Source organism: Dermacentor albipictus, chromosome 4 (assembly GCF_038994185.2).
Source record: "Dermacentor albipictus isolate Rhodes 1998 colony chromosome 4, USDA_Dalb.pri_finalv2, whole genome shotgun sequence".
In the NCBI taxonomy this organism is placed as follows: domain Eukaryota; kingdom Metazoa; phylum Arthropoda; class Arachnida; order Ixodida; family Ixodidae; genus Dermacentor; species Dermacentor albipictus.
The window spans coordinates 134,338,172-134,365,284 of record NC_091824.1 but is presented as its reverse complement, the minus strand read 5'-3'; the positions used below and the strand labels follow the sequence as shown (position 1 = coordinate 134,365,284).

The 27,113-nt window shown below is 47.4% G+C and overlaps 2 protein-coding genes across 7 annotated transcripts in view; both read right to left on the bottom strand.

The window, feature by feature from the left end:
• The window catches only part of LOC135898333 (TNF receptor-associated factor 5-like), a 43,186-nt gene extending 22,531 nt beyond the window's left edge, over positions 1 to 20,655 (bottom strand). Inside the window, exons 1-2 of one of the 3 annotated variants that reach the window (XM_065427216.2) lie at positions 20,528 to 20,655; positions 6,158 to 6,262 (exon numbers count right to left, since the gene is read on the bottom strand). The gene's annotated coding sequence lies outside the window, so the exon portion shown is untranslated. The remainder of the gene's footprint in view (positions 1 to 6,157; positions 6,263 to 20,527) is intronic. The other 2 variants (XM_065427221.2, XM_065427215.2) reach the window with 2 other exon arrangements.
• Positions 20,656 to 24,309: 3,654 nt separating this feature from the next.
• The window catches only part of LOC135898396 (nose resistant to fluoxetine protein 6-like), a 137,793-nt gene continuing 134,989 nt past the window's right edge, over positions 24,310 to 27,113 (bottom strand). For all 4 annotated transcript variants that reach the window (XM_065427308.1, XM_065427306.2, XM_065427305.2 and 1 more), the window contains one exon: positions 24,310 to 26,501. In XM_065427308.1, the coding sequence (XP_065283380.1) occupies positions 26,193 to 26,501 (309 nt within the window). In that variant the 3' untranslated portion in view covers positions 24,310 to 26,192. The remainder of the gene's footprint in view (positions 26,502 to 27,113) is intronic.

The following is a 27,113-nucleotide window of genomic DNA, read 5'->3' as shown; positions in this document are numbered from 1 at the left end:
TTAGAACACGAAATCGCCCGATAAGCCTTTCAATCATTCTCGTTCGTCATCCCAGTTTGTGAACCGTTACCAGCCCCGCATTGTTGGTTTTAGGACTAGTCGTATTTTTCGTGTGGACGCACACCAATGGAGAAAGCGCCGCCTGTACGCAGAAAGTAGCCACAACGTTTGAGATTCATGTTATTTATTTATTTATTTATTTTGTAAGGAAGAAGAAGTGCGCCGTGCAGAGCTCCGCAGCCGGATCGCCAATGCCTCTGAAGTGGGGCTTGGGCTAGACGCTGTTCCTGGTTTTGTACCGGCTAAGCCTACGCTGTTGCGTCTTCTTGTCCACGTCCTTCGTGTCGTCCACAGCCGTGTCGGACTTCTTTGCCATAATTGGTGGAGGTTTGCTGGGTCTCCTGCAATCCTGGAATTGCGCAGCCGGACTCTCCCTGCCATCATGACCACCGAAAGCGCCACGAGCTTACCACCACCTGCTCCCCAGTCTACCGTATGCCCCGGCACGTTCCGCCAGCGGGACCCTCCTATCTTTAGCGGCACTGACGACCATGACGTTGATGACTGTCTCTCATCATCGAACGCGTCAGTCGGAACAACAAATGGGATGACCTCACGAAATTGACCACCGTCCCTTTCTACCTCACCGGAATTGCCCACTTGTGGTTTCGGAACCACGAAAGCGAAGTTCCAAGCTGGACGGTGTTCAAGACAAAGTTCAGCGAGGTCTTCGGCCGCCCTGCTGTGCAAAAGCTTCGTGCCGAACAGCGCCTGCAGTCGCGCTCTCAGCAGCCTGGTGAGAACTTTACCAGCTACATCGAAGATGTCATCGATCTCTGTAAACGCGTCGATGCATGCATGACTGAGGCCAATAAAATCAAGCATATCATGAAGGGTATCGACGAGGACGCGTTTCAGATGCTCATTTCAAAGAGCCCATCTACTATTGCACAAGTTATTGAACTGTGCCAAAGCTATGACGAGCTCCGCCGTCAACGCCTCCTTACTCGCCGTCCTGTTCCCCATCAGGAATCGTTGTCCGGCTTGACCTCTCCTTTTCCAGATGCCACCCTCCTCTCGCAAATCAAGGCTTTCGTCCGGGAAGAAGTTGCTCGCCAGCTCTCCCTGATCTCCAACCCACCAGAGTCAAGTTCGTCCTTTAGCCCAACCCTACGACACGTTATAGAAGAACAAGTGTCCGAGGTCCTTCCTCTGGAACGGGCGCCTCAACTCACCGCCCCATTGACTTACGCCGACGCCGTCGCACGTCCACGACCGCGACCACCGACCTTCTGGGCTTCGCCTCCGATGCCTAGCCCTGTTTTTACGCCCACGCCGACACGACCTCCAGCCCATCGAGTGATTAATCCCTGGCGCACACCGGACAATGGGCCCATCTGCTATTCGTGTGGTATTCCCGGGCACGTCGCACGCCTGTGCCGCCGCCGTCCACTTCATCCACGTGATGACCCACGCACAGCCGCGTACGACTATCCGTCGTCTTACCCTCCAGACCGCGATTTACCCCTTCCCCGCCCAAGCCTTCGCCCAGTTTCCGACCGCCGTTCTCCTTCTCCTCGTCGTCGCTCGCTCTCCCCGATGCGTCGACGTCCCTCTACCGCTGACACGGAAAACTAAGTGGCGCAGTTCCCGAGGCAAGAACTGCGTCATCGTCACAACGCTCAAGCCCTCTTCTTTCGCCGCCCAACGTTATTGATGTCGCTGTTGAAGGAGTCTCTGTGCTTGCCCTCATTGACACAGGTGCCGCCATATCTTCAATACGAAAAGTCACGACGCCTTTCTTCGGTCCTTTACTCCGCACAGCCACAGCAGAGCACGTCCAGCCGGTGGCTGCGTGCACCGCCAGACTTGAAATTCAAGGAGTGGTCTACACAGTCGAGTTCGTCGTTCTTCCCCACTGTTCCCACGATATTATTTTAGGTTGGGACTTTCTCTCCCGTCACCAAGCTGTGATTGACTGCTCCCGTGCAGAAGTCGCCTTCTCTTTGCTTGGCAATGCCATATCTGATGCCGTTTCGCTTTCCTGCACCAAGTTGTCCCTCACTGACGACATCCATATACCTCCGCACGCATTCGTTCTGGCACCTGTATCCTGTTCCGCTGCCTCCGACTCTACCGTACTCTTCACGCCTTCGACTGCTTTCGTTCACCGCCACCTCTCACCACTCCCAACTGCGCTGCTTAGCCTTCAAGCTGGTGCTACTCACCTTCCTATACGCAACCACTTCCCATTCTCGATTGCGTTGCTTCGTGGTGAATCTCTCGGCACTGTGGAGCCTTATGACACCATTACCACGTCGGAACTTCCTGATGGATCGTCAGAGGTCACCACCCTCTACTGTAGTCCCGCACCTGCCGCATCGCCTGAAGACATTTTCAGCCATGTCATCGACAACGGCTTAAGCCCCACGCAACGCCATGACCTTCTCCGTCTCCTCGAGAAATTCCGCCCTACTTTTGACAGTCATAGAACTTCTCTGGGCCGAACGACGACTGTATGTCACCATATTGACACCGGTTCTCACTCACCGCTACGGCAGCGACCCTACCGCGTCTCGTCGACAGAACGACGCGTCATTGATGAGCAAGTAGGTGACATGCTAAAGCGTGGTGTCATTGAACCGTCCGACAGCCCATGGGCATCGCCAGTTGTTTTAGTTAAAAAGAAGGATGGCTCGATCCGCTTCTGCGTGGATTACCGCCGCCTCAACAAAATAACCCGAAAGGATGTTTATCCATTGCCGCGGATCGACGACGCCCTCGACAGCTTACAAGGTGCAGAGTTCTTTTCCTCCCTCGATCTACGCTCTGGTTATTGGCAGGTGCCTATGGCTGCAGAAGATAAGCCTAAAACTGCTTTCATCACACCAGATGGCTTATACGAATTTCGTGTAATGCCATTCGGACTTTGCAACGCGCCCGCGACTTTTGAGCGGATGATGGACACTATTCTTCGAGGCCTCAAATGGAACACGTGCTTGTGTTACTTGGATGATGTAGTAGTGTTCGCACCAGACTTTCCTACTCACCTTCATCGCTTGGAGCAGGTTTTACGCTGTCTCAGTGACGCTGGCCTCCAACTAAATCTGAAAAAATGTCACTTTGGGGCACGCAAGCTGACGATTCTCGGACATGTCGTGTCGAAGGACGGCGTTCTCCCTGATGCCGCTAAGCTCCGTGCTGTTCAAGAATTCCCGAGGCCAACGTCTCTAAAAGACTTGCGCAGTTTCATTGGTCTCTGCTCGTACTTCCGCCGCTTTATCCGAAATTTCGCTTCGATTATGGCACCTCTGACAGAGCTTCTTCGGGGAGACCCCAATCTTTCCGCGTGGTCCCCGACTTGCGATGATGCCTTCGCAACGCTACGTCGCCTGCTCACAACACCACCGATACTGCGCCATTTCTATCCAACTTTTCCCACGGTAATCCATACGGATGCTAGCGGTGTTGGTCTTGGCGCTGTGCTCGCCCAGCGAAAGCCCGGCTGCCAAGAATATGTTGTTGCTTACGCAAGCCGTACTCTGACGAAAGCTGAAGCGAACTATTCCGTCACGGAAAAAGAATGTCTCGCGATCATCTGGGCCATCACAAAATTTCGCCCATACCTGTACGGCCGGTCCTTCGATGTCGTCACCGATCACCACGCACTTTGCTGGTTGTCGTCTCTCAAGGATCCCTGCGGCCGCCTAGCCCGGTGGGCACTGAGGCTCCAAGAGTACGATATCCGGGTTGTCTACCGCTCAGGCAAGAAGCACGCCGATGCCGATGCTCTTTCGCGCTCGCCTGTCCACGCCGACATTGTCAGTGTGTCTGTCCTAGACGACCCACTTCTCCCATTCGCTTCTGTCGACATGGCTTTGGAGCAGCGCAAGGACTCCTGGATTTCGTCTTTTATAGATTACATCTCTAATTCACCTGCACGCCCACCATCCCGAGCGTTACGCCGACAAGCTTCGCACTTCACCATCCGCGACGGAATTGTATATCGCCGTAACTACAGTTCCGACGGCCGCAAATGGCTGCTTGTAATACCTCGGCAGCTCCGCACTGATGTATGCGCCGCTTTCCACGCCGACCCTCAGTGCGCACACGCTGGTCTCTTCAAGACCTACACCAGACAACGTCATAGGTTTTATTGGCGTGGTATGTACACATTTGTGCACAAGTACATTCGCTCTTGCACAGAATGTCAACGCCGCAAGCCTGATCCTTACCGCCCTTCTGGACCAATGCAACCTTTGCCATGCCCTTCGCGGCCCTTTGACCGGGTTGGGATAGACCTCTACGGGCCTCTGCCATACACAGCTGCTGGCAATCGCTGGGTCATTGTAGCTGTAGACCACCTCACGAGGTATGCAGAAACGGCAGCTCTACCAGCCGCGACGGCTCGTGACGTTGCTTCCTTCTTGCTTCACCGCTTCGTTCTACGTCACGGCGCTCCCCGCGAACTCCTTAGTGACCGAGGTCGCGTCTTCCTCGCCGACGTCATTCAAGAACTTCTCGCTGAATGCCGCATCATTCATCGCTGTACCAGTGCATATCACCCGCAAACAAACGGATTGACAGAGCGCTTTAACCGAACTCTTGGCGACATGCTTTCAATGTATGTCGCCTCCAACCACACCAACTGGGACCTCATCCTTCCCTATGTCACGTACGCCTACAACACGGCACCCCAGTCAACGACGGGCTTTTCTCCCTTCTTTCTTCTATATGGCCGGGAACCATCCTTTCCCATTGATACTATTCTCCCTTACCGTCCCGACTTATCAGAGGGTACACCGGCTTCCGAAGCCGCCCGGTATGCAGAAGAATGTCGGCAACTAGCTCGCTCCCTTACAACGCAAGAACAAGCGCTACAGAAATTTCGTCATGGCGACGGGCGCCCCCACCAGCAGTTTTCGCCTGACGCTCTTGTTTGGTTGTGGGTGCCACCTACTTCGACACAAGGTGTCTCCTCCAAGTTCGTATCCCGATACCATGGACCTTACCGGGTTCTACGCCAAACTTCTCCTGTGAACTACGCTATCGAACCTCTGACGCCCCCTACGGACCTGCGACGCCGAGGCCGCGAAATTGTGCACGTAGATCGGCTCAAGCCGTATCACGAGCCCTTCGTCCTCACCACGCCTTAGGCCTCCTGTGCGGCTCCGTATTCAGCGAGGGGGGGAAGTTGTAAGGAAGAAGTGCGCCGTGCAGAGCTCCGCAGCCGGATCGCCAATGCCTCTGAAGTGGGGCTTGGGCTAGACGCTGTTCCTGGTTTTGTACCGGCTAAGCCTACGCTGTTGCGTCTTCTTGTCCATGTCCTTCGTGTCGTCCACAGCCGTGTCGGACTTCTTTGCCATAATTTATTTATTTATTTATTTATTTATTTATTTATTTATTTATTTATTTATTTATTTATTTATTTGATGGATTTACGGCCCATAGAAACATAGGCAAGAGACATCCGCGGTGGAGGGCTCCTTGACCATTTCGTGTTGCTTAAGGTGTACTCAAGACTCGACAAGCAACAGTTATTATATACCGCCCCGGTACGTCCAGTGTGCTCAGTTAAACGCGCCCTGAAGTGCCCCCTAGAAAGCATCTTAGGCTGGCCGCCAATAGCACCACCACCGTGCCCCAATTTTGGGCATCGAAGAAGTCATAGAATGCGATTGTGATCGCTTGATGAGAATATCACGAGTGGTGTGTGTTCGTGCGATGCCGCGAGTAAATTTTTAAAAAATGGTGAAGTAATGTCTTGCAGCCATTTTATTTATGACGCACAGTAGCAGTCACGTTTAACCCAAACATGCTTTAGGCACCTTCTTTCTTCTCCTATGGTGTCTGTTAGGACATACTGGTCGGGATTACCTTTGCTAAGCTTAAAGGGATTTTTAACCACCCATCGGAGTTTGTGAAAACACAAAGTCCGTGAATAACACACGTTTCTGTGAGGATATCAGCCAAGTTTTGCAGTCATGCGTGGAGCGCGAAGTCACCTTTCTCACAAACGCTCTCTTTTCAACAAAAGCCAGCTCATAACGCTTTTCTAGACGCTTTAATTCGTAATATAGCAGATTCTCATACGCGGCCTGGAAGGAGACCTGGTTCCACCAGCACCAGTAACGAAAGTATCAACGCTTCCGCTCACCCGGTGTGAAGGCCTTGCCGAGAACGTTTTGCCAAAGCCCGGTCCATAAAGACAGCCGCGCCTTCTTCAGTGCCCGACCTGTACACCACCCTCAGCGGGACCGTCCTGAGAAAGAAAGGGGTTCATAGAGGACTGCTTCATGTACGTGTGTCTTTCGTACGAGTTCATGAAACTGACACTCAAGACATAAAGCAGAGGTGTCCGAATTTGAGTTTGAAAACTTATCCAGATACAAATCAAGCATGTTATGGAATACTTCGCGGTTATTACTGACTACGTTGCGAATAGTTCTCGAATGGACGAACTTACATATCTTGCCCTTCAAAATAATTTTCTATCTTAAGTTTTCTTTTATTATTCTCAAAGTCTCCCCCAAACACACGCATTCAGGCACACATTTTGACATTATGATGTTGCCACATTACGGATAGAGCACGTCACAAAGTAACTTTATGCTCTTTGACCATAGGTAAAGGTCAGCTACACCGGAGCATGGGTTAAGATAGGAATATCTCTTATTGTTGTTCGATGGCACGCAGTATATAGAGAGAGCAATGGAGGGAAGACAATCAATGTGTGTGCTTTGCAAAATTGTATTATCAGCACCTGCAAGCAGCGTAAGATGCATAAGATACAGAACATGCTTATTAACCGTTATCATACGCATGACTGTATAACACAATGACGTCAACTACATGTTCTTATTCTTCTAGAGCGCCTGACGCGCACGCGTATTGACAGCGGAAGATATCTGGCTACAGCCAATTAGGGTAATATAAGTATAATGCCCAGAACTATCACATACTGAACTTTAAAAAAGGTTGATAATTTTACGCGGTCAACTACATATTGTGCAGAACCACGTTAGGCACTCACTCGTGATATTTTTCTTTATGACGATAATTATGTAAGTCGTCAGTTGCACTCCTAACTGTCGAAATGGAAATGATTGTAGTCAATTATATGAAAAATTCAACAGGGGCGTTCACAATAAGACGCCCATTCCATAGCTATTTTTCCGGTAGCTAAAGCCCTGAAATTTTTCAAATACCACGTGAGTACGCACACGTACACCCGCATCAGAAAGCAGTGCCCTCAAACATGTTAGCTACGAAGGTATTGTACGAAACGTATTGCGTGCCAAAGTATATCTGCTCGCGAACTGTTTCGCCGACTCGCCAGCAGATATCGGGGCTCGTTGAACACGAACACCAAAGAGACGGGCTGTCTCTGGGCGCGAATCGACAGATAAAACGATACTCAACCATAAACAGCGCAAAGGGACAAGATATACGAAAGGACAGACAAAGGCGCTTGTCAGTGCCGTTGTCTGTTCATTTTCTTACGTTCTGTTCCCTTGCACTGTTTCTGTTCACGTCATTAACCAGCCATCCCAAATGCGTACGTGAATTACGCTCCTAAATGTCGAAGTGTCATTTAGTGCAGTCAATTATAGAAAAAATTCATGCAGAAACTGCTCTGGTAGTTGTCTAAGTATGCGTAAGCATTCTGCCATTTGCTCCCATCCATGCAGTCCGGTGCCATTATCAATGTTATGGAACTTGATCCGAAGAGCATAAGCCCTTATCAACACTCATCGGTCGTTCGCTTATCATGTTCGATAGCGAACATAAGACAGGTTTAATTAAGATAGAATCAATTACGTCACCCGAACGCACGACCATTGGTGCTAATTAAGGTGAAGTTAATTAACCACAATTAATCAAAATGTACTTAATTAATGTTATAGAACCCTTGACCTTTGGTGGGAGTCGTAACCACGACCTTTGGTGTTAAGTAAGGTGAATTAGTGGTAATTTAGCGAAGCTGTTGCAAAACCACCGTTACATTTGCTGAGGGAGTTGTGCAATTCTTTATTGATGGTTCGGATGCTTGTTTTGATCGTTGTTCTTTATTGAAACGTATGCTGTTCTGTGTGTTGTATGGGTGATTTCAACGAATTTACGCACTCTTCGCTTCACTTTGCTGAGCGCTCATAGCCTCCGACTTACAGGGTATATGAGCCGGGACTTAAGGGTGTGTGAGCCAATCATTTCTTTTTACGTGACGGACAAATTTCTTTTTGGGTAGGCAAAGAAACCCTTACGCATTTAAAGAGTGAACAGGTATATTTTCAACAAGACGCCAATTGCGTCATAAAGCAGTAGCAGGCTGATGAAACTTCCTTCACCCCCCCACCCCATAAAACCCGTGATCGGCGTCAGCAGCGCCACATCAATGACCTGGTGTTTGGAGGCGCTACAAAAAATACGATGGCGCTGCGCCATATCTATAAGGTCACGCCATCGTGCTTTAGACTGAGGGAAGTCGCGGGAGCAGGCGCCAAATTCAAATACTTTGTTGAAATCATGCAGTTACATTTTTATTCAGCCTTCCGGAGTTCGCTCTGTACCAGCAGGGACATACAGAAACTAGCACGTAAAACAACAAATAATTCCTAGTTTGTTTAATAAGTGCAAAAGGAAACATCTAGAGTGCAACATGTGTGCACATTTGCAAGAATTTTAAAGGCTCCTTTTAATAAGTTCCTGACATCCATACTGAAACAAAAAGAAGTCCCCGAATACAAGGAGACAGAATACTTGTCATGCAACGATATGTTTGTTTCTGTTTGTCAGCTTTTTTCCAGACGCCTGGAAAGCTTCAGAACTTTGCAGCAATACATAACTTGCGTCATCCTTGAGCACTACCGTTGTTGCCAGCCCATAGAGAAACCGACACCTCATTCCTGCGGCTACAGAATATGTGCGTCGCGAGTTCAGCTTTCGCCGCCCCGAGGAGCGCTGGGGGGGTATTCTGTAAGTTTCCGCTGAGTGGACCCGCCATTTCAGCGCGCGCTGAATGGGTAGCGCTTGAGAGCCGGCGGCGACGAGTGGCGCCTGCCCTACCGGCTCCGAGCTGTATCCAATCACTGCGCGTGGAAAGGGACAAACCACTTAGTGGACATTCAGAGAATATAATCCTGGTGGGATTAAATAGAGTAGCAGCCTCCTGGATTTTAACTATATCGCGCCAACACTGTTTATTTATTTACATATACTGCAGCCCAATTCAGGGCTATAGCAGGATTGAGAACATAATGCATTAGTATACGTTACACATTAAAAACACACATATACACAAAACGATGAATCATCAAAAAAGAAGCGCTTTACATGTTAGCGATTCGCTTACCAGTGATACCTATAAAATCCTTTAGTGATAGTGAACAAATGTTACCGGGTAGAGCATTCCAAAGCTCTATTGTACGTGGAAAAAACAGTACTTGAATGTGTTAGTACGGGTATAAATAGGTGTTATGTTCAAGGCGTGGGAGCTACGGGTACAACTTGCGCTAGTATATGTGATATACTTACAAAGAGAAAGACCTGAGGTGGAATTAACTAAACGAGAGATGAATATTCTGAAACAGCTCGAATTAACGTTTTTTTTTTTTCATCGCGGGGTGTCTTAGCTTAAGTGCGATGCAAATAACCTAATTTATTAGGGCTTTCTCGTTTACATATTCAATGTCTTTAGACCAATTAAGTAGGATAGTATGTTAGAATGGCACACATGTATTTATATTGGGACACTCTTTTAAGTTGGATGCCATCCAAAGAGAAAGAGAGGGAGCTCTGCCTATTGGCAAATGGCATCACGACTGTTTTAGTACAGTTGATGTTCATTTGTCACGTTTTGCATCAAGCGCAGAAAGACATAAGGGGGTTAGGCAAGACGGTGGGGGTCATCAATGAAGTTAATAAATTCGTATAATACGTAGTCATCTGCAGAAAGTCTAATTCTGGTTGAGGTGCTATGAGGTAAATCATTGATGTATATTAGAAATAATAAAGGGCTCTAATACGGATCCCTGAGGAACGCCTGTCGTAATGTCGACAGGAGTTGAAGTTAAAAGAAACAAATTGTGAGTGACAACGAAAAAAACTGGCTATCCAAGAAACAAGACAGATATTATTGAATATGGCGTTTAATTTTACCGGCAGTTTGGAATGAATCAGAGTCAAAAGCTTTAGAGAAGTCAATAAAGATGGCATCCACTTGGTTACCTATGTCTAAGTTAGAAGCGATATCATGAACGAAATCGACTGATTGCGTTATGGTGCTTTAACCGCGAAGAAAACCATGCTGGGCAGATGTTATAACGGCATTAGAGTTAAGGAATTCGATTATATGTTTGTGAATATGTGCTCTAACATCTTGCATGACTGGGGTGTGAGAGACATCGGCCTGTTGTTAGAGAGAAGTTGTTTGTCACCTGATTTATACAAAAGCAGGACTTTGAATGTTTTTCATTTAGTTGGTATTTCACCAGAGTCTAAGTATTTCTGGAAGGTTACAGTAAGGCACTGAGCTGCCCATAGGGAGTATCTTACAAAGAAAGAGTTCGGAATACCATCTGAACCGGTATACCTTTTAGTGTCGAGATTCAAGATTAGGTTTAAGGCACCATCAGAACTTATCATATAGCCTAGTTTATTAGTTTGTGCCCCATAATTAAACTTTGGAACTACATGGTTATCGGGAGTGAAAACAGATTGGAAGTAAGAGTTAAAAGCTTTCGAAACTACGCTGAGGTCATTACTAATAGCGTAGTTATTCTTGAAAGAGGTACTGCACGTTGCACTAAGTGAAACTGATGTGCAGAACCTGCGAGAATTTGATTTAAGTAGTATAGGGAGTTGCACTGAAAAATAGAAATCTTTAGCATTTTTAGTACTAGGGTACGAGTACCGAGTTCCTCTTTGGCTTTTTCAAAAGGAACGCGAAGCGCAGGATTAGAATGCTTTGGTTTACGTAGTCTACCTACACGGCGTGACAGATGCAACATATCTCGATTAATTCAAGGAAGCTTATTATTTACCTTGTTCCTTTTTAATGGAACGTAAATATTGATGAAAAATTTCATTAACGACTCAAAACAATCAGCAATACAGTCAACTTGACATTCGGTACTGAGTTGCAAAAAATGCTCAAAGTTATGTCCTGGAGTATCAGTGATAGATGTATAGTCAATCCTGTTTGAATCATGAAATGTGGAATAGCTAAAGCGTTAATGTGGGATAGGACAGTTAATGTGTGCGAGAACTGCGTTATGATCCGAGATTCCTTTCAAGATATCATACTTAAAACCTAAATGAGCAAGACTGTCGCTGATAAACACTAATATTGGAGTTATCCCACGTATTCTTATCAACTAATTGTATCCAGTTATGGGGCAAAGAAAACGTAATAAAGTCTCTACAGATGGAGGCACTAGTGGCGGAATATGTGAGGGAAGGCCAGTGAATGTCGGGAACGTTAAAGTCGCCAAGAACGATTAAGCTAGAACTGTCAAGGATCTGGTCATGTATAAATGCGCAATACTATCGAAAAAGTCACTAGGGCTATGAGGGGAGCGATAAAGACCACAAATTGTAAAATTCTGCTTATGTACTAGTAACTTGCACCAAACCGATCTTACATTAGGAGGACCTTGTTGAGCCTTAGTTAAAACCTGAACGTAAAAGCAAAGCATCACCACCGCCTTTCTTATTCTGACAGTCATGCCGGACAGCAATTTAACCAGGAGGCGTGAATTCTGAGTCGGGAATATCTTCATGAAGGCATGTTTCTGTGACGCATATAACATGAGGAGAATATGAAGAAACTAGCGAAAGAAACCGTGGAAGTTTGTTACTTATGCTTCTGGCAATAACACTCAGGAGCGTTAGATCTGTGGAAGAGTGATGAGGTTGTCAACCTAGTGATGACGATAAATTTGGAAATCTTGCACTATAATCGAACGCAGGAGTTATTACTAACATATTTGAGGCATTGTCCCAGTTGTAATGAACATTATCGATAAATAAATGACCGAAATTAATTTTAAAAGCCGAGCCGTCATTCCGCGGCTCAAACGAAGCGTCCCATAGCTTTTTACGTACTGCGCGGACTCTGGACGAAAAATCTTTGGAAAGTCTCATGCCGGAATTTTTCAGCTTATTAGCGTTTTTCAGCATCACTAGCTTATCGCTGTAATCAATCAATATTAAAGTGACAGGGCGAGAACGCCCAGAGCGTATTCTGCCTAACCTGTGGAAGCGTCCAATACGCGGACAGTCAAGGGAAAGCCTATTGAACACGTTCGCGAACTTTGAGTGCAGTCTGTCACGATTCTCGTTGGCACCCGCCGTGGTTGCTCAGTGGCTATGGTGTTGGGCTGCTGAGCACGAGGTAGCGGGATCGAATCCCCACCACGGCGGCCGCATTTCGATGGCGGTGATATGTAAAAACACCCGTGTACTTAGATTTAGCTGCACGTTAAAAAACCCCAGGTCGTCGAAATTTCCGGAGTCCTCCACTACGGCATGCCTCATAAGAAGAAAGTGGCTTTGGCACGTAAAGTCCCACAGTATCTTTAATTCTCGTTGGTATCTGCTAGTATGCCACGAAGGATTGCGTTATTTCTTCGGGAACGGTTCTCAAGGTCGTCATATTTGGCAGTTACTTCGGCGATAGTGCGTTTTAGGCAAACCGCCTCAGAACGAAGCTGATCAGTCTCTTGTTCAGACAGTGCCTTCGGACATGAGGTTTCGAGAGCAGCCATACGTAATTACAAGACATCGAAACGTGTATTCACAGCCTTTTTGATTTCAGATAGCGTCTTGTGGCTTATTTTTCTGACAAGCAACTAAATCGGAAAGAACCTTCACAAGAGAAGGGTTATCGCAACTAGACATTGCCAGCTGGGCCGACGCCTCAAGGGCGTTAAGAACGCTTTCTTGGGATTCGTCAGGTCTGCCAGTTTTAAACGTCGGTCTCCTGGGGCCGGGGTTAAGCTCAACGTCACCACTCAGGATAAGCCGACTAAAGTAATCGATGACATAAGAAAAATTGCACATGAGTCCACTACGCAAATAGCTGGGCGTGCGTCGTCCTGAAGGAAATAACGCGGCGTACAGACAACGCTCACACTAGAGAGTGTTTTATGCGCCTGTACGCACTTTGTCAGGAATGGGGGCTCAATCCCATCGCTCGTGGTCCTTTGCCAAGATTGGAGTACGGCATGAATTCGAAGGTAGCTGGCCCATGCCGTCGTCCAACTTATTTACGCTGAGATCGTTGATGAAGTGAAGAACTGTTTCTCATTGAGAACGACGAAAAAAGGGTTTATTTACAGAAATTAAATCAGTCTAACATGACTGCTTGAGAAAGAGAGTATCAGTCCAACATGACTGCATGAGAGAAGTGACTCAGTCTAACATGACTGCTCAAGAGAAGTGTGTTCAGCTTTCGCACAACCACAGTTTTTATACACTCGATCCGCCGGCCATACGAGGCGGCGACTGTTCGTTTACTCATCACCAACTCGCCGCTGCTCTGCAGATCAGTTTACAGACACAAAGGCACACACATTCCGATGCCCAAACGACGGCGTTGAAGGGGTGCCGTTCCGGGAAGTATCGGTGCCGATCGAGGGTCGCTCGTTGTTTTGCGTCACGCCGAAGCGTGAGAAGCACCAAAATACGTCGTTCCCGCGGCAGCTTGTCCATGCGTGTCAAATCAGCTCCACGTTGGGGAACTTCGAAACCATTGTTCACACACCGAACTCGTCCCGTCACAATGTCGATGGGGCTGGTGGAAGGCGGCGGTTTTCAACACAAAGGCCGCTTCTTCGAACGCCTCCTAGCTGCAGTGACGGAGAGGGTGCGGAATGCGCGTCTTGCCCCCCTTGTCGTAATCGGGTGGCAATCTTGCTTAGCAACTCGCCATTCTTAACAGCGACTCCATGGCCCGAAAAATCTCGACTGTCTAGCGCTGACAACCGCTAGGCAGGAAGAGAACGGCTGCTGGTCAGGGGGGGGATTGATGTCTTGGCTCGCAGCGACCACTTGTGCATTGATGTCACCGCCCCAAAACATCCAACAAGGACAGGCAACTGCAAAATGAACCCCACAACACGGCTCTGCACCGAGATGACGTGCATTTGCTCTCACTTTAGACTCGCTAGGCTTCAAAAAAACAACAACAACAACATAAGTGCAGAAACAAAAAAAAATGCCGCATTTCGCTATGCCAATTTCTGAAGCAAATTCCTGCTGACACATTCAGCAATCACGGAGGGAATCCTGCTAAATGAGAGGGGATCTTCTTCGCTTAATAAAATTAACACTAGTAACCCTAAAATTTAGGCGGGACCCCCAAACGCAGAATTCAAATTAGCCTGCTCAAACCATCCGCATTGCTATGCAACTTTCCCTTCTTATATCTAACGGAGAAGTTGTACTCTTGGAGAGTGAGGCTCCATCGGAGCAAGCGGCCGTTTTTGTGTGACATTTGATTGAGCCACGTCAGAGGACAGTGGTCGGTCTCGAAGATGAACTTCGCTCCGTACAAGTAACACGACAACTTCTGGGCGGCCCAAACCAAACAAGCGCATTCCTTCTCTGAAGCGCTGTAGGCTTCCTCTCTTACATTTAGTTTACGGCTGGCGTAGAGGATAGGATGCTCCTCGTTATCGTCGCCGACCGGACTAAGTACCACGCCCATACCTCTGTCGCTTGCGTCGCATTGAACTATGAATTCCTTTGTGTAGTCTGGCGCGCGAAGCACAGGGCGAGAAACCAATAGCGTTTTCAAACTTTGGAAAGCGTTCTCTTTGTCCTTATCCCAGTGTACGTTACTCGGTGCTGCCTTTCGGAGGGCGTCTGTTAATGGACTTGCCAATTGCGAGTAATTCGGAATGTACCATTGATAGTACCCCACAAGCCCCAAAAATGAACGAAGGTCCGTTTTCGTGCGCGGCTGAGAAAATTCTACAATCGTAGCTATTTTCAGCTCAGCCGGCCGTCTCATGCCCTGACCGACAACATGGCCCAGATAAGTAACCTGCGAACAACCAAACCTACACTTTTCCGCTTTCATCGTTAAGCCGGCTTCCCTCAACCGTGAGAACACCTGTTTGAGTTGCGATACGTGTTGTTCCCAGCTGTCCAAAAAAATGGCCACATCATCAAGATAAGGTAAGGCGAACTCCTGCAAGTCTTTTAGGACAATATCCATTAACTTAGAGAAGCTAAACGGCGCGTTCTTCAGCCCGAAGCTGAGTGCGAGAGGGCGAAAAGTGCCTACAGGTGAGATGAATGCGGCATAGCGGCTGGCACTTTCTGAAAGGGGAACTTGCCAGTACCCCCGCACGAGATCTATAGATGAAATGTATTTAGCAGCGCTAACTCTTTCAATTCGTTCCTCAATGTTGGGCATCGGGTACAGCTGATCCCTAGTGATCGCATTTAACTTCCTGTAGTCAACACACGGACGAGGGTCCTTGTTAGGGGTTTCTACGAGTATTAGCGGAGACGTGTAGTCACTCTCAGCGGGCTCAATAACTCCCAACTCTAGCATGCGCTGTATTTCTGCCTCCATAATCTCTCTCTGTCTTGGAGACACCCTGTAAGGTTTTGATCTTACTGGTTCGGCAGAGGTCAGCTCAATTTCATGCGTTATCAGTTTGGTTCTACCCGGCCGATCGCTGAATCTGTCGATATATTCCCCTAACACCCCTTTTAGCTCATCTAGCTGCTCGGGTCTTAGAGCGTGCGAGCTTACCGAGTGTTCTAATACTTCTTCTAGGCCGATTTCAGAGTTGGAGGTCGCCCTATACTCCTTAAACTTGGTACTAATGCCATCCGGCTCATTGACGGTATAGTTAACGACTCCGCTCCGCTCTACATACGGCTTCATCAAATTACAGTGATATATCCTCACTTCCTTCCTGCGACCGGGCATTCTCAAAGCATAGTTAGTATCTGAAAGTTTGTGCAACACTTTAACGGGCCCGTCCCAGTGAACTTCAAGCTTGTTCTTTCTTGAAGGTTTGAGGATCATTACCTGGTCTCCGGCCTTAAACGTACGAAGCCTCGCATTCTTGTCGTAATAGAATTTGGCGTTCTTTTGAGCTAGTGCCATGTTCTTTCCAACTAGTTCTTGGGTTGCGCTTAGCCGTTCCAGTAAATTTAGCACGTATTCAATCACGGTTGGACTCTCCCCTCTTTCCTCCCACATCTCTCTTAACATTCTCAGTGGAGACCGGAGTGTCCTCCCATGCACTAGTTCTGCTGGTGAGAACCCTGTCGCCTCATGTGGAACCGTTCGCAAAGCAAACAAAGTTGCCGGCAGACAGTTCTCCCAGTCCTCCTTGTGCTTGTAACAGAGCGCACGCAAAACTCGCTTAAGCACCGAATGCCACCTCTCTACACTGTTTGACTGAGGGTGATAGACAGAACTGTGTATTAACTTTACCCCGCACTTTTGCAAGAATGTGGAAGTCAGTGCGCTCGTGAATACTGACCCTTGATCTGCCTGAATTTCGGCTGGAAACCCAACTCGTGCAAACACTGTCAAAAGCGCGTCTACTACTTCGGTGGAGCTGAGCTCTTTCAAAGGGATTGCTTCTGGAAACTTGGTAGCCGGACACAGCATGGTAAACAAGTACCTGTAGCCTGATTTTGTTTTTGGAAGAGGCCCTACCGTGTCTATTACAAGTCGTCTGAAAGCCTCTGTTATTAAGGGCAACACCTTCAGTGGAGCTTTCCAAGTCTCTCCTGGTTTACCAGAACGCTGGCAGGCGTCGCATGATCTTACAAAGTTTTCTACATCTTTGAAACAGCCAGGCCAGTAGTATTCCATAAGCAATCTTTCCTTTGATTTGTTTATGCCTAGGTGGCCGGACCACCCATTTCCATGACAAAGACTCAAAAGGTCCTCCCTATACTTAGTAGGTATGACTAACTGATCTAAAATCCTACCCTTTCGATCTCTGTAATGCCGATACAACAATCCTCCTCTCTCATGTATCGTTACGTTGCGCCTAGCAATGCCTTCTTTAGCGGTGTCACGTAATTTAGCTAAGCTCTCATCATTCTTTTGCTCAGCTGCCAGTGACTCTCTATCCACGCGTAAGAGTTGATCAAAGTTCTTTGAGGCCGGTGATAATAACGACCCTGTCTCGCTTGTGAGCGCGTCTGCTTGCTCTTCCTGCAGGCTAGAACTCTGACACTCTAGTGCTACGCTCTCATTGAGCTGGTCAGCTGGCAGGCTCTCCTCAACTGTTCTTTTGTCCCTCGGGCCTAGCTCGGATTCGGGTATTGAAGCTATCCCCTTTTCTGCTTCAGCTGGAGGAGCTTGAGCATTTTCAGCCGAAAGCGCCGCGATCTTACAAGCTTGGCCTCGGGTCAATGCCTGTACTATGCCCTCTCCCAGTTTGAGCCCTCTGTCACGCAGTAACTGATTCGAACGATTCGAAAAGATGTAGGGATACTGCAGTGACAAAAATTTGGAAACTGCAGCCTCAGTCTCTAGCTCCCCGAATGGTCCACTGATTTTGACTTTGGCCATGGGCAGACACACGCTGTGTTCTTCTGCAACCTGTTTTATCCATGCTACTTCTCCGGTGAAGTCATCTACCATCACGTAAGACGGATGGACAATGTCCAGCGTGGCGGCACTGTCTCTTAGCACTCGGCATGGTTTTCCATTAACTTGCAGGTCGTGGAGATATGGACTTAAAAGTTCCATGTTCTCATCTTTTTCCTCCACGTAGGAAAAAACTACGCTAGACTTCTCGCAGTTTACAGCTATATGTCCCAGTTTGTGGCATTTGTAACAGTGAATTGGTCTAACAGATTCGAATTTCTTTTCTGTTCCTTTTGTGCGGTCTCTCCGTTAAGTTTCTCTTCGCTCTTTTCTGCGGGCTTTTCCGCCATGTCTACAGGCTCGGATCGTCTAGTTTGCGCACCCTTTTTGAACGTAAATGGTTTCCGCGGTCCATTTCGACCGTCCCAGTTTCCCTCCTCGGCGTTCAACTTTCTACGGGTTGCGTACTCTTCGGCTAATTCAGCCGCCCTTTCACAGTGCTTACATTACCTCTGTCTTGCACCCACAGTTTCACAGCTTGGGGGATGGTTTTGTAAAACTGCTCTAGACACATGCATTCAATGATCATGTCTCTGCTGTCGTACGCTTCCGCGCTTTTAAGCCACTCGACTAGGTTGGCCTTTAAGCTATATGCAAACTCCGGATAGCCCTCGCTATCTTTCTTGCCTGTGCTCCTAAACCTTTGCCGAAAAGCTTCGGCTGAAAGGCGGTATTTCTTCAGGAGACTAGCCTTAACTTTTGCATAATCATAAGCATCCTGCACACTCAGTCTGGCGATTACTTCCGCCGCCTCACACGGCAACATAGACAGCAACCGCTGTGGCCATGTACTCGGACCGAAGTTCATCTTCTCGCAAGTCCTTTCAAAATTGCTTAGGAATAAGCCTATGTCGGTCCCGACCTCAAATGACTTTAATAGCCTGTCCAAGCGGTACGATTCTGCCTCACTTGATCGTCCCAGAGCGCCTTCACTTCCTTGAGACAACTCCAAACGTTTGCTTTCAAGTTCCAGTTGCATTTTTCTTAACTCGCGATCTTTATCGCGTTCCTCTCTCTCTCGTTTTTCTCTGTCCCGTTCTTCTCTTTCTCTTTTCCGTTTCTCTCTTCTTTTGAGAAGTTCCATTCCCATTTCAATATCTTCCTCACTGGCCTGATTGGAAATTAGCTCCAATAATTCCGATTTGAGCATTTCCTTGCGTACATCTAGGCCCAGTTCCTCACCAACAATCAACAACTCGTCTCTCAGCAGTGTCCTTAACTCCATGACTGCTGCTTTACTGCCTTGATTCTGCTCTCTAAATCTAGCTAGGAAAACACAACCTAGCTAACACACAACAATCTAGCTTCCCTACTGTTCTAAACAGAACAACCACAAAATGAAGCCTAGAGAGTCAAAGCAAAAACCAAGCACTCATCGCAGATACAGCACCATGTCGCAAAGTCCATCTCACCGCTGTCAGCCAGTTGTCAGGAATGGGGGCTCAATCCCATCGCTCGTGGTCCTTTGCCAAGATTGGAGTACGGCATGAATTCGAAGGTAGCTGGCCCATGCCGTCGTCCAACTTATTTACGCTGAGATCGTTGATGAAGTGAAGAACTGTTTCTCATCGAGAACGAGGAAAAAAGGGTTTATTTACAGAAATTAAATCAGTCTAACATGACTGCTTGAGAAAGAGAGTATCAGTCCAACATGACTGCATGAGAGAAGTGACTCAGTCTAACATGACTGCTCAAGAGAAGTGTGTTCAGCTTTCGCACAACCACAGTTTTTATACACTCGATCCGCCGGCCATACGAGGCGGCGACTGTTCGTTTACTCATCACCAACTCGCCGCTGCTCTGCAGATCAGTTTACAGACACAAAGGCACACACATTCCGATGCCCAAACGACGGCGTTGAAGGGGTGCCGTTCCGGGAAGTATCGGTGCCGATCGAGGGTCGCTCGTTGTTTTGCGTCACGCCGAAGCGTGAGAAGCACCAAAATACGTCGTTCCCGCGGCAGCTTGTCCTTGCGTGTCAAATCAGCTCCACGTTGGGGAACTTCGAAACCATTGTTCACACACCGAACTCGTCCCGTCACAATGTCGATGGGGCTGGTGGAAGGCGGCGGTTTTCAACACAAAGGCCGCTTCTTCGAACGCCTCCTAGCTGCAGTGACGGAGAGGCTGCGAAATGCGCGTCTTGCCCCCCTTGTCGTAATCGGGTGGCAATCTTGCTTAGCAGCTTGCCATTCTTAACAACTTCCACCCGTTTCGCTTATGATCGCCGTCATATATAAGGCGCTAAAATGGCGCGTTATCGATGCTGGCGTGATATAGTTAAACTTGCATGAGGCTGCATTTTACTTCTAAAGAAGAAATCGAGGGGTGTAGTCACCTAATGACATGACACGCATTGCGACGTTTCAACTTCATATGACTATAGTTCAACGTTGTTGGGGCGTCCTGCCATTGAAACTACATAAAACAGAGCAATCTAACGTCTGCTATGATCCATGGACTTCTCACTGACCAAACTGATGTCGAAACAGTCATTGGAACGAGAAAAAAACACAACTACACACGGAGGTACCTGTATACCCTACAGCTGCATCATGCAATCCAGCCACCTGTGCATAAAACTGAAGTCGAACTAGTTTTACTTCTACTTTCGGACAAAATAGTTCTATTCCTCGCCGGATACTGCAACAGGCCAACTGTTCTCTCATGCACATTAGAGGGTTATACATAGTCCGACGTAGCGTGAGCGCGTGCACACACATTACGTCACGTTGGCGAGAACAACAGCGTCTGTAGTTCGACCGATGGTTCGACGCACTATTGCAGCCAACGTAACCGGACGCGGCCAACGCGTTCCGACGCGACCACCGTCGAGCGACGCTCGCCCGCACGTCAACAACGTCGGAATATGAAACGAGTAAGCTGACGTACCTTTCGCCGCTTCTAAGTTGCAACTTCTTTCGTGGCGCTTTCCACCACAGGGAGCCACCATGCGGAATAGCTCCTGCTTGAGTTTATGGTTGAATTCGAAATGCCCGCAGCGACGCGCGAAATTCCTGATAGTTCTCCAAACAAAAATAACATTAAAAACGGCGTCTACTGATCCGTTGCGGCCTTCAAACTTATCCACAGCATATCGACACACACGCCGCCGTTTCTGTCTGCTGCGTTATCTCGCTGTTCGCGCAGACGAAACGTCACCGACGTCACGGTGAGAGCGGACTGCTTGGTCACGGTCGCCGCCCGCTAGAGCAGACGCTGCGTCATTGCAAAGCCGGCAGCGGTAACCGTGGTAACAAACTCAAAGTGAATTTGAATGGGACATTAAGAATGTTCACAGGTTGCTTTAATTTTGAGCCTCAGAGGAATTTCCCAAGCTCAGAGCTTTTATTTTGCACAACCATATATTTTAGTTTTAAAAAGTAGTATGCCTCCAACCGTTGTAATTGTGCCGAGCGGGCCCTGTTGTAATCATCATTTATTTATAAGTACATCACAGGTTCTAGTCTGTTCCGATCATATGCCTAATTGGTGAGAGATAGAAACTTTATTCAAAGTCCTTGCTGAGATCAAAGGTGGCGGGGGCCCTGGAGACTGGCCCCACCGGAGCTTCGCCGGAATGGCAGTGGTTCATTCAGATTTCTTTTTGTGTGCGTGTTTTATCAACTCCTGATGAGTTTGTTTTGGGGCTGCTGTTTTCTAGTCTAGGTAGACGCATAATCACGTGACGTTTTTAATATTTCGCGTGCTTTATTTTTCAACCGCAATCAAATGACCACTCAATTAGCATCTCGCGGAAGACATCCCGCTTCGAGGTTATTATTATATACAACTCCTAATTACATTTGCAGTTAGAAATGTATTCTAGCAGTCAGGCGATTATTCTTAAATAATCGATCATCACTGACAAAAACTACTGTCGGACGCTCAGCTGCAATGTGATCAATTAGCACTTGGTTCTTTTCCTATAACATCACCAATCCCTTTTTTTTTAATCTGGAATATGATATATAGTTGGGACACTCCGCGTATAATTCGGGTTTCGGTGTCGTCAAACATCTAAACATTGCTATATGAAAACGATTTGCTAGTGTAAGTACTTAACTATTTGGTCTAGTAAAGGCCATCCATTAGGGTTGCGGGTACGGGAAGGTCTACTTAGCCTACTCATTCCTTATTGGAATGTCCGACACACCGATCTGTGACTCTTGCAACTTTGAAGAGACGATCGAGCACGTGTTGTATTTTTGTTATCTCTATGACAACGAACACGACTTTCACTAGAGTGTGTTCAACCGATTAGACAACAGACCACTTTTAGAGACTAACCCCGTATGCAGAAATGCAACTTAAGTTGAAGCCCATGCTTGACTTGATCCGAGTGACGCCTATCGGGACCGCGCCGAAGGAAACGCAGTGAGCGTCTTTGGGCACGTTAACGCCAGGCGTCATCTAAATCAAGTCAAGCATGTGCTTCGACTTAAGTTGCATTTCTGCATACGGGGGTAAGACTCTCGGACCATGGCCCCACGCGTCGCAGGCTTACAAAGCGACGCGAGCACTGCAGCGTTTCATGAAAGCGACAGGCCTCAGCGGCCGATTATAGGCGTGAAGTTATGGACATCCGCACCTACTCACACCGATAGTACCTTTTTCCCTCCCTTTCCTTTCTTTTCTTCCCTGAAACCCCTTCTCTTGTGTAGGGTAGCAAACCGAACGTGCGTCTGATTGACTTTCCTACCTTTCCTTCCTTCCTTTCATCCTCCTCCTCCTCCGTGAATTCTAAAATAATACCGTTCCCCTGAAACGAACATGTCGCACGTTCCTAAGTGGTGCACACAATCATATACTTGTGTTTAAATTACACAACATTGGTCTTCATATTTCTTCGGCGACGGCAGTCTGTTTAAAATGGTGCTGACAAGCAGTTACCTTCTGTTGGTTACCCTGCCCATACTCTTAGTTTATTGCTCGAATGCTGAACTCCCAGTCTATTACATTTGAATAATCTCAATATACTCCACAAAGTTTATCGAAATGCAAATGCTGCCTGTTCGTTTCAAGTAACAAATAAACAAATCGTGGAACTTGATTCAGAAACCCCCATAGATGCTTATCATTGTGTTTTTCTCATTTTCGATCTTCTCACCGACTCCGCCTTGCCTAGGACCTAAATTAATATTGCCCTTCAAAACGGTCCTTCGCGACGCTTTTACAGTTGAGCTGTTAGAAGCTCGCTGGGTTTCTCTTGACGTTCGCAGCTAGCTGGGGGAGGGAGAGCTGAAAGAAAGTGAAGGCAGAGTATAAAAATAGGATCGCGTAGCATAGCGACGCGGCGAGCGTGGGTGGAGCCTAGCGGGGGAGAAGGACACGAGCGAGGAAGACAGCCCGGATGCGTGCCCTCTCCTGTGGCGCGCGAGACAGGGCGATCAGGCGAGGGGAGGGGCTTTCTTCTCAGGCGGCTGCTAGGCTGACTCGATGTCCTCCTCGCCCGCCGCTCCGTACCGAGCGGAGACAATCACGATGCCGCTGTGCCGCGTTCCCTATAGGGATGCAGAAATAAGCGTGTTTTCTCACATTAAACCACTACTACTATTACTACTACTCCACTACGCCGTTGGCCACGCGAATCGCGGACGCCGTAGTAAATGCCTTTGGCGGCCGCCATAGGGATGCTTTGCCGGCGCTCGTTTGTCTTGTGTGCAGTTTGGCACTACTTTACTGGCCGTTCCCCGGCTCCACTGGCCTCTGGTATCTGCGGTAGCAGAGTCGCGCATAATTATTTGGTTCTGGTGATTTTGAGTAGTAGCTCACGTAGTTATGATTGCACGGCTCAGGTATCGCTAGTTTCACTTGCGAACACCTTAGGCGTGGTGCTCTGCGGAAACGGTGAATAGGTTCGTATCACTGAGCGCTGATAACTATGCACTTTTTTTACTTACGTATACTGGCAGAGAACTGTTGACCTACTCGCTCAGCGTTTGCAACAACGCCATAAGATACGGCTTCTCAGCAGATAAAGGCGCCGCATACTAACCAGGATTCCTTTTGCAGTTCTCTTAGGTTCACGACTGCTGTGACCACTGACATAGAACACTCATGAAGGTCTAGATTTCAGGTTCTTTTGGTGAAGCTCGTTTCTTCTTCTTTCTGGATTGTTCATTTCTTTTTATCAATAAAAAAGCGCTTATACTTAGAAGGAAAAGAAAACAAATTACGTGACCGATGGTGGGATCAAGCCTTGGCCCCACAGCACAGCAACTCGGTGCCCTAGCCATTAGGCCACAATCGCACATATGCTTGTATCGTACCAATATGATAGCCATGTGGGTCACAATGCGTAGCGTACTTCTGCCAGAGCACATGCGAGCACGTCAGTTTCCTTCACTGCAACAGACGGAGGAATGAAATACGCAAATTCATGGTCTTTAATGAACAGCTTCACGAAAGCTTCGCATCCAATACGTTCCAAGATGTAGGTTGGATGTGCGCAATTTTGTTGTCGTCGATGTCAAATTAGTTTCAACTTTGATGCCTGAAATCAAACTTCTTATCTGGACGTCTGCACAGCTGAGATATCCAGGAAATACTGTTGTATGAATCTGTTCAGCTACGCTAAAATAACGCAATAACCAAATACAAGTTCCAGTAGCATAACGGCATGAAATGAAGCACCTATGGCTAACGTCACTGTTAGAAAAAATAGAGAACAATTGCAGTCGCATATTCAAGTTTATTTCGCTGAGAGTTTTGAATGAAAAGTAAATTTTTACAACATAAAAGTGTTCTGTATGTACAACATATTCACGATGATGCTAGGACATAGTAAGTTACTGCATTTAATAAAGCCGAGTTAGCTATAAAATATGAAACCGTTTTCATCTATGAGTGTTTCATCGAACCCGTTTCGCTAATTTGGGTACTATTGAGTTTTTAACCAGCGGCATGCTGGAAAACCGAAAGAAACGAGTGCTCCTAGGTGTCTTGAAATTAGAAAGACTAGTGCACATTCACGACACACCGTCATCGATGGAGCGCTACTGCCCGTGATATGTAGCAGCACCATCCGCACTACATGTGTCTATAAACATCGTATGTGATTAAATGCATGGGACATTGGGAGCTTGATGAATACCCTGTATATAGCTTTGTTGCTATGTGACATGAGATGGTATTTTTTTGTTCAGTGTTCTGAACGTTTCAAGGTCCAGAACTTCTTTATCTCCTTCCAGCGCTCTGTAATCCCTTATTCGTAAAGCACAAGAGATTCGCATTGAACTAGAAGACTTTTCAGCAGCTTTTTACTATGGACCTATGTTAAATAATACGGCACAAAGCAATTATAGCGTTCACAAAGACAGAACATGACATTGTGCATGGTATTCAAGGTGCCAAAATGCAAGAAAAGCGAAAACAACTTTTTAGGACTCACTAGACGTGAAGCACCCTATTTTGAGGACTCAAACTGACGAAGCGACCGATACCATCCTAAGCAAAACAACACCAATCACAATGAATTTCAATATATTTTTTAAACTGACTACAAGGTTCAGGATTAGATATCATACCCAACAGCAGCCATGCTGACTGCACATATTGCGATGACCTTAATGTTATGATTATTTTACAAGGGCGGCGCTATTATGACACCCAAAATATGCGAGTCTCTATGTGAGTTGCTATGTCTCGCCATGCTACAAGTGGATCCTCACTCACCTGTCCAGTGTTTATTAAATTTCAAAGGAAAACTCAGATTTCTTTTAAGCAGAGCCAACACTTAATAGGATCGTGATTAGCGTTGCCGTTCCCTCTAACATTTTTTAATTCCGCACTAAAGTTGAAGATGCCGCGCCACCACTGCGTATGGCAGTGGCCGATGACGATGGTCTCATGACGCCGGCGCAGTCCGTCCCAAACGATAGCCCCGTCATGAATTAAATGCTGACCTGCACTGAATCTTATGAATGGGTGAATTATTGCTCACACTGTTTTACAAGGACAAGCCTACCTTCTTTATCCCTTCTTCACATGGTAGCACATAACATTTGCAAAAAGCGCGAGCTCGACTGAGAGCAACAGGTATACTGGCTTCACCTCAACCCTTCATGACTTTCACAATACATTTTGAATCGCGACTAATGCATGCCTCCTGAATATCCTCCTTTCTGGATATTAGGGCAAACAACTCGGATGGCGCTTGAAGCATCAGCACTGTGGAAACTACCCGTTCGAAGTTATTTCACAGCACAGGCGAAGAGTACACGCCGTGAACAATTGTCACTCTCAAGTGTTCAACAAGGCCGGCAAAGCCTGCCTTATCACGTGAACGTCACTTGCGTTATTTCACTGGCTCTTCTTTGGCTTCGGGTTGTCCACCCCTCCGGTCAGGTGCATAAGCCGCATACACAACCACATGCGCACACGCCTTAAGTCCTTGAGCGAATCGAAGGGGTCGCACGGCGAGGTCGCAGGCATGCACGTGGACAGCACGGGAAATGTGTGATTACGAAGAGCATGCCACAGGCTTTTCTCGTCGCAGGTGTGAAAAACAGTTCATATCGATGAGCTGGAGTGATAGTTAAAGTGTCCCAGTGGCTCATAAGCGGCACGACTGCGGCGTTACCTCCGGTAACGCAGTGCCAACGCCGGCTGCCGGAGAAGATGGCTCCTGTCCCACGACGACCGTAGGTATGATGTGGTGCGCCTTCTTGCCGTTTGCGGTGGCCCAGCCCTTGCTGCCGGCCACACCACCGTGCTTAGGTTGATGGCGTCCGTGCACAGTCTTCTCTATTCCATTAAAGGCCAAGAAGGTCTTCTCGATGACGCCCGTTGGACATTCGCACAGGATAAACAGGCAGTAGCTCATCAGGCAGCTCCACACGAAGATCGAGAACGTCGTCGATATCTGCGCGCCAAAAAAAAAATGAAATAACAACTCAGGAATGCATTTATCATGTCATCTTGGAAGGACCAACTTATGTGATGTAGGCGCTCGCTGTCTATCTACAGAGAACGGTTTTCGTGTGGCGGTGAAGGCCGAAGGATGGAAAAGCGGGCAGTTTGGAACCTAGCCATTATTGAGCAGCGTACATAAAAAATGCGTTTCTCGTGTTTCGTCTCTTTCTTCTTTTTTTTTTAAGTGCGCTGCCCAAGAACGGTGAACGCCGGCGTGCAACGGCGCGGGCGATACGAAATGTCAATGCAACGCAACGTGTGGCGGAGCTCCGAACTTGCTCTGAAAAGTTATAATGTATTTACCTGGAGCTTATTTCAATCGAATAAACAATATATATGAGCGGTTTTTTAAACCAGTAATCAGTTCGCTTTGTTTCGCATGTCGCGTTACATGGACTCGACGTTGGAAGTCAGCTATATGACTATCGAAACTGATGATGTGATACTGCAACACAGGCTGCGTCGGGGTCGTCACTATAGCAGTTGCTTTTAAATGCAATTAAGAATGATGGTAAAAATAAGGGCTGCATTGCGTATACCCCACCGGAATATACAACTTCCT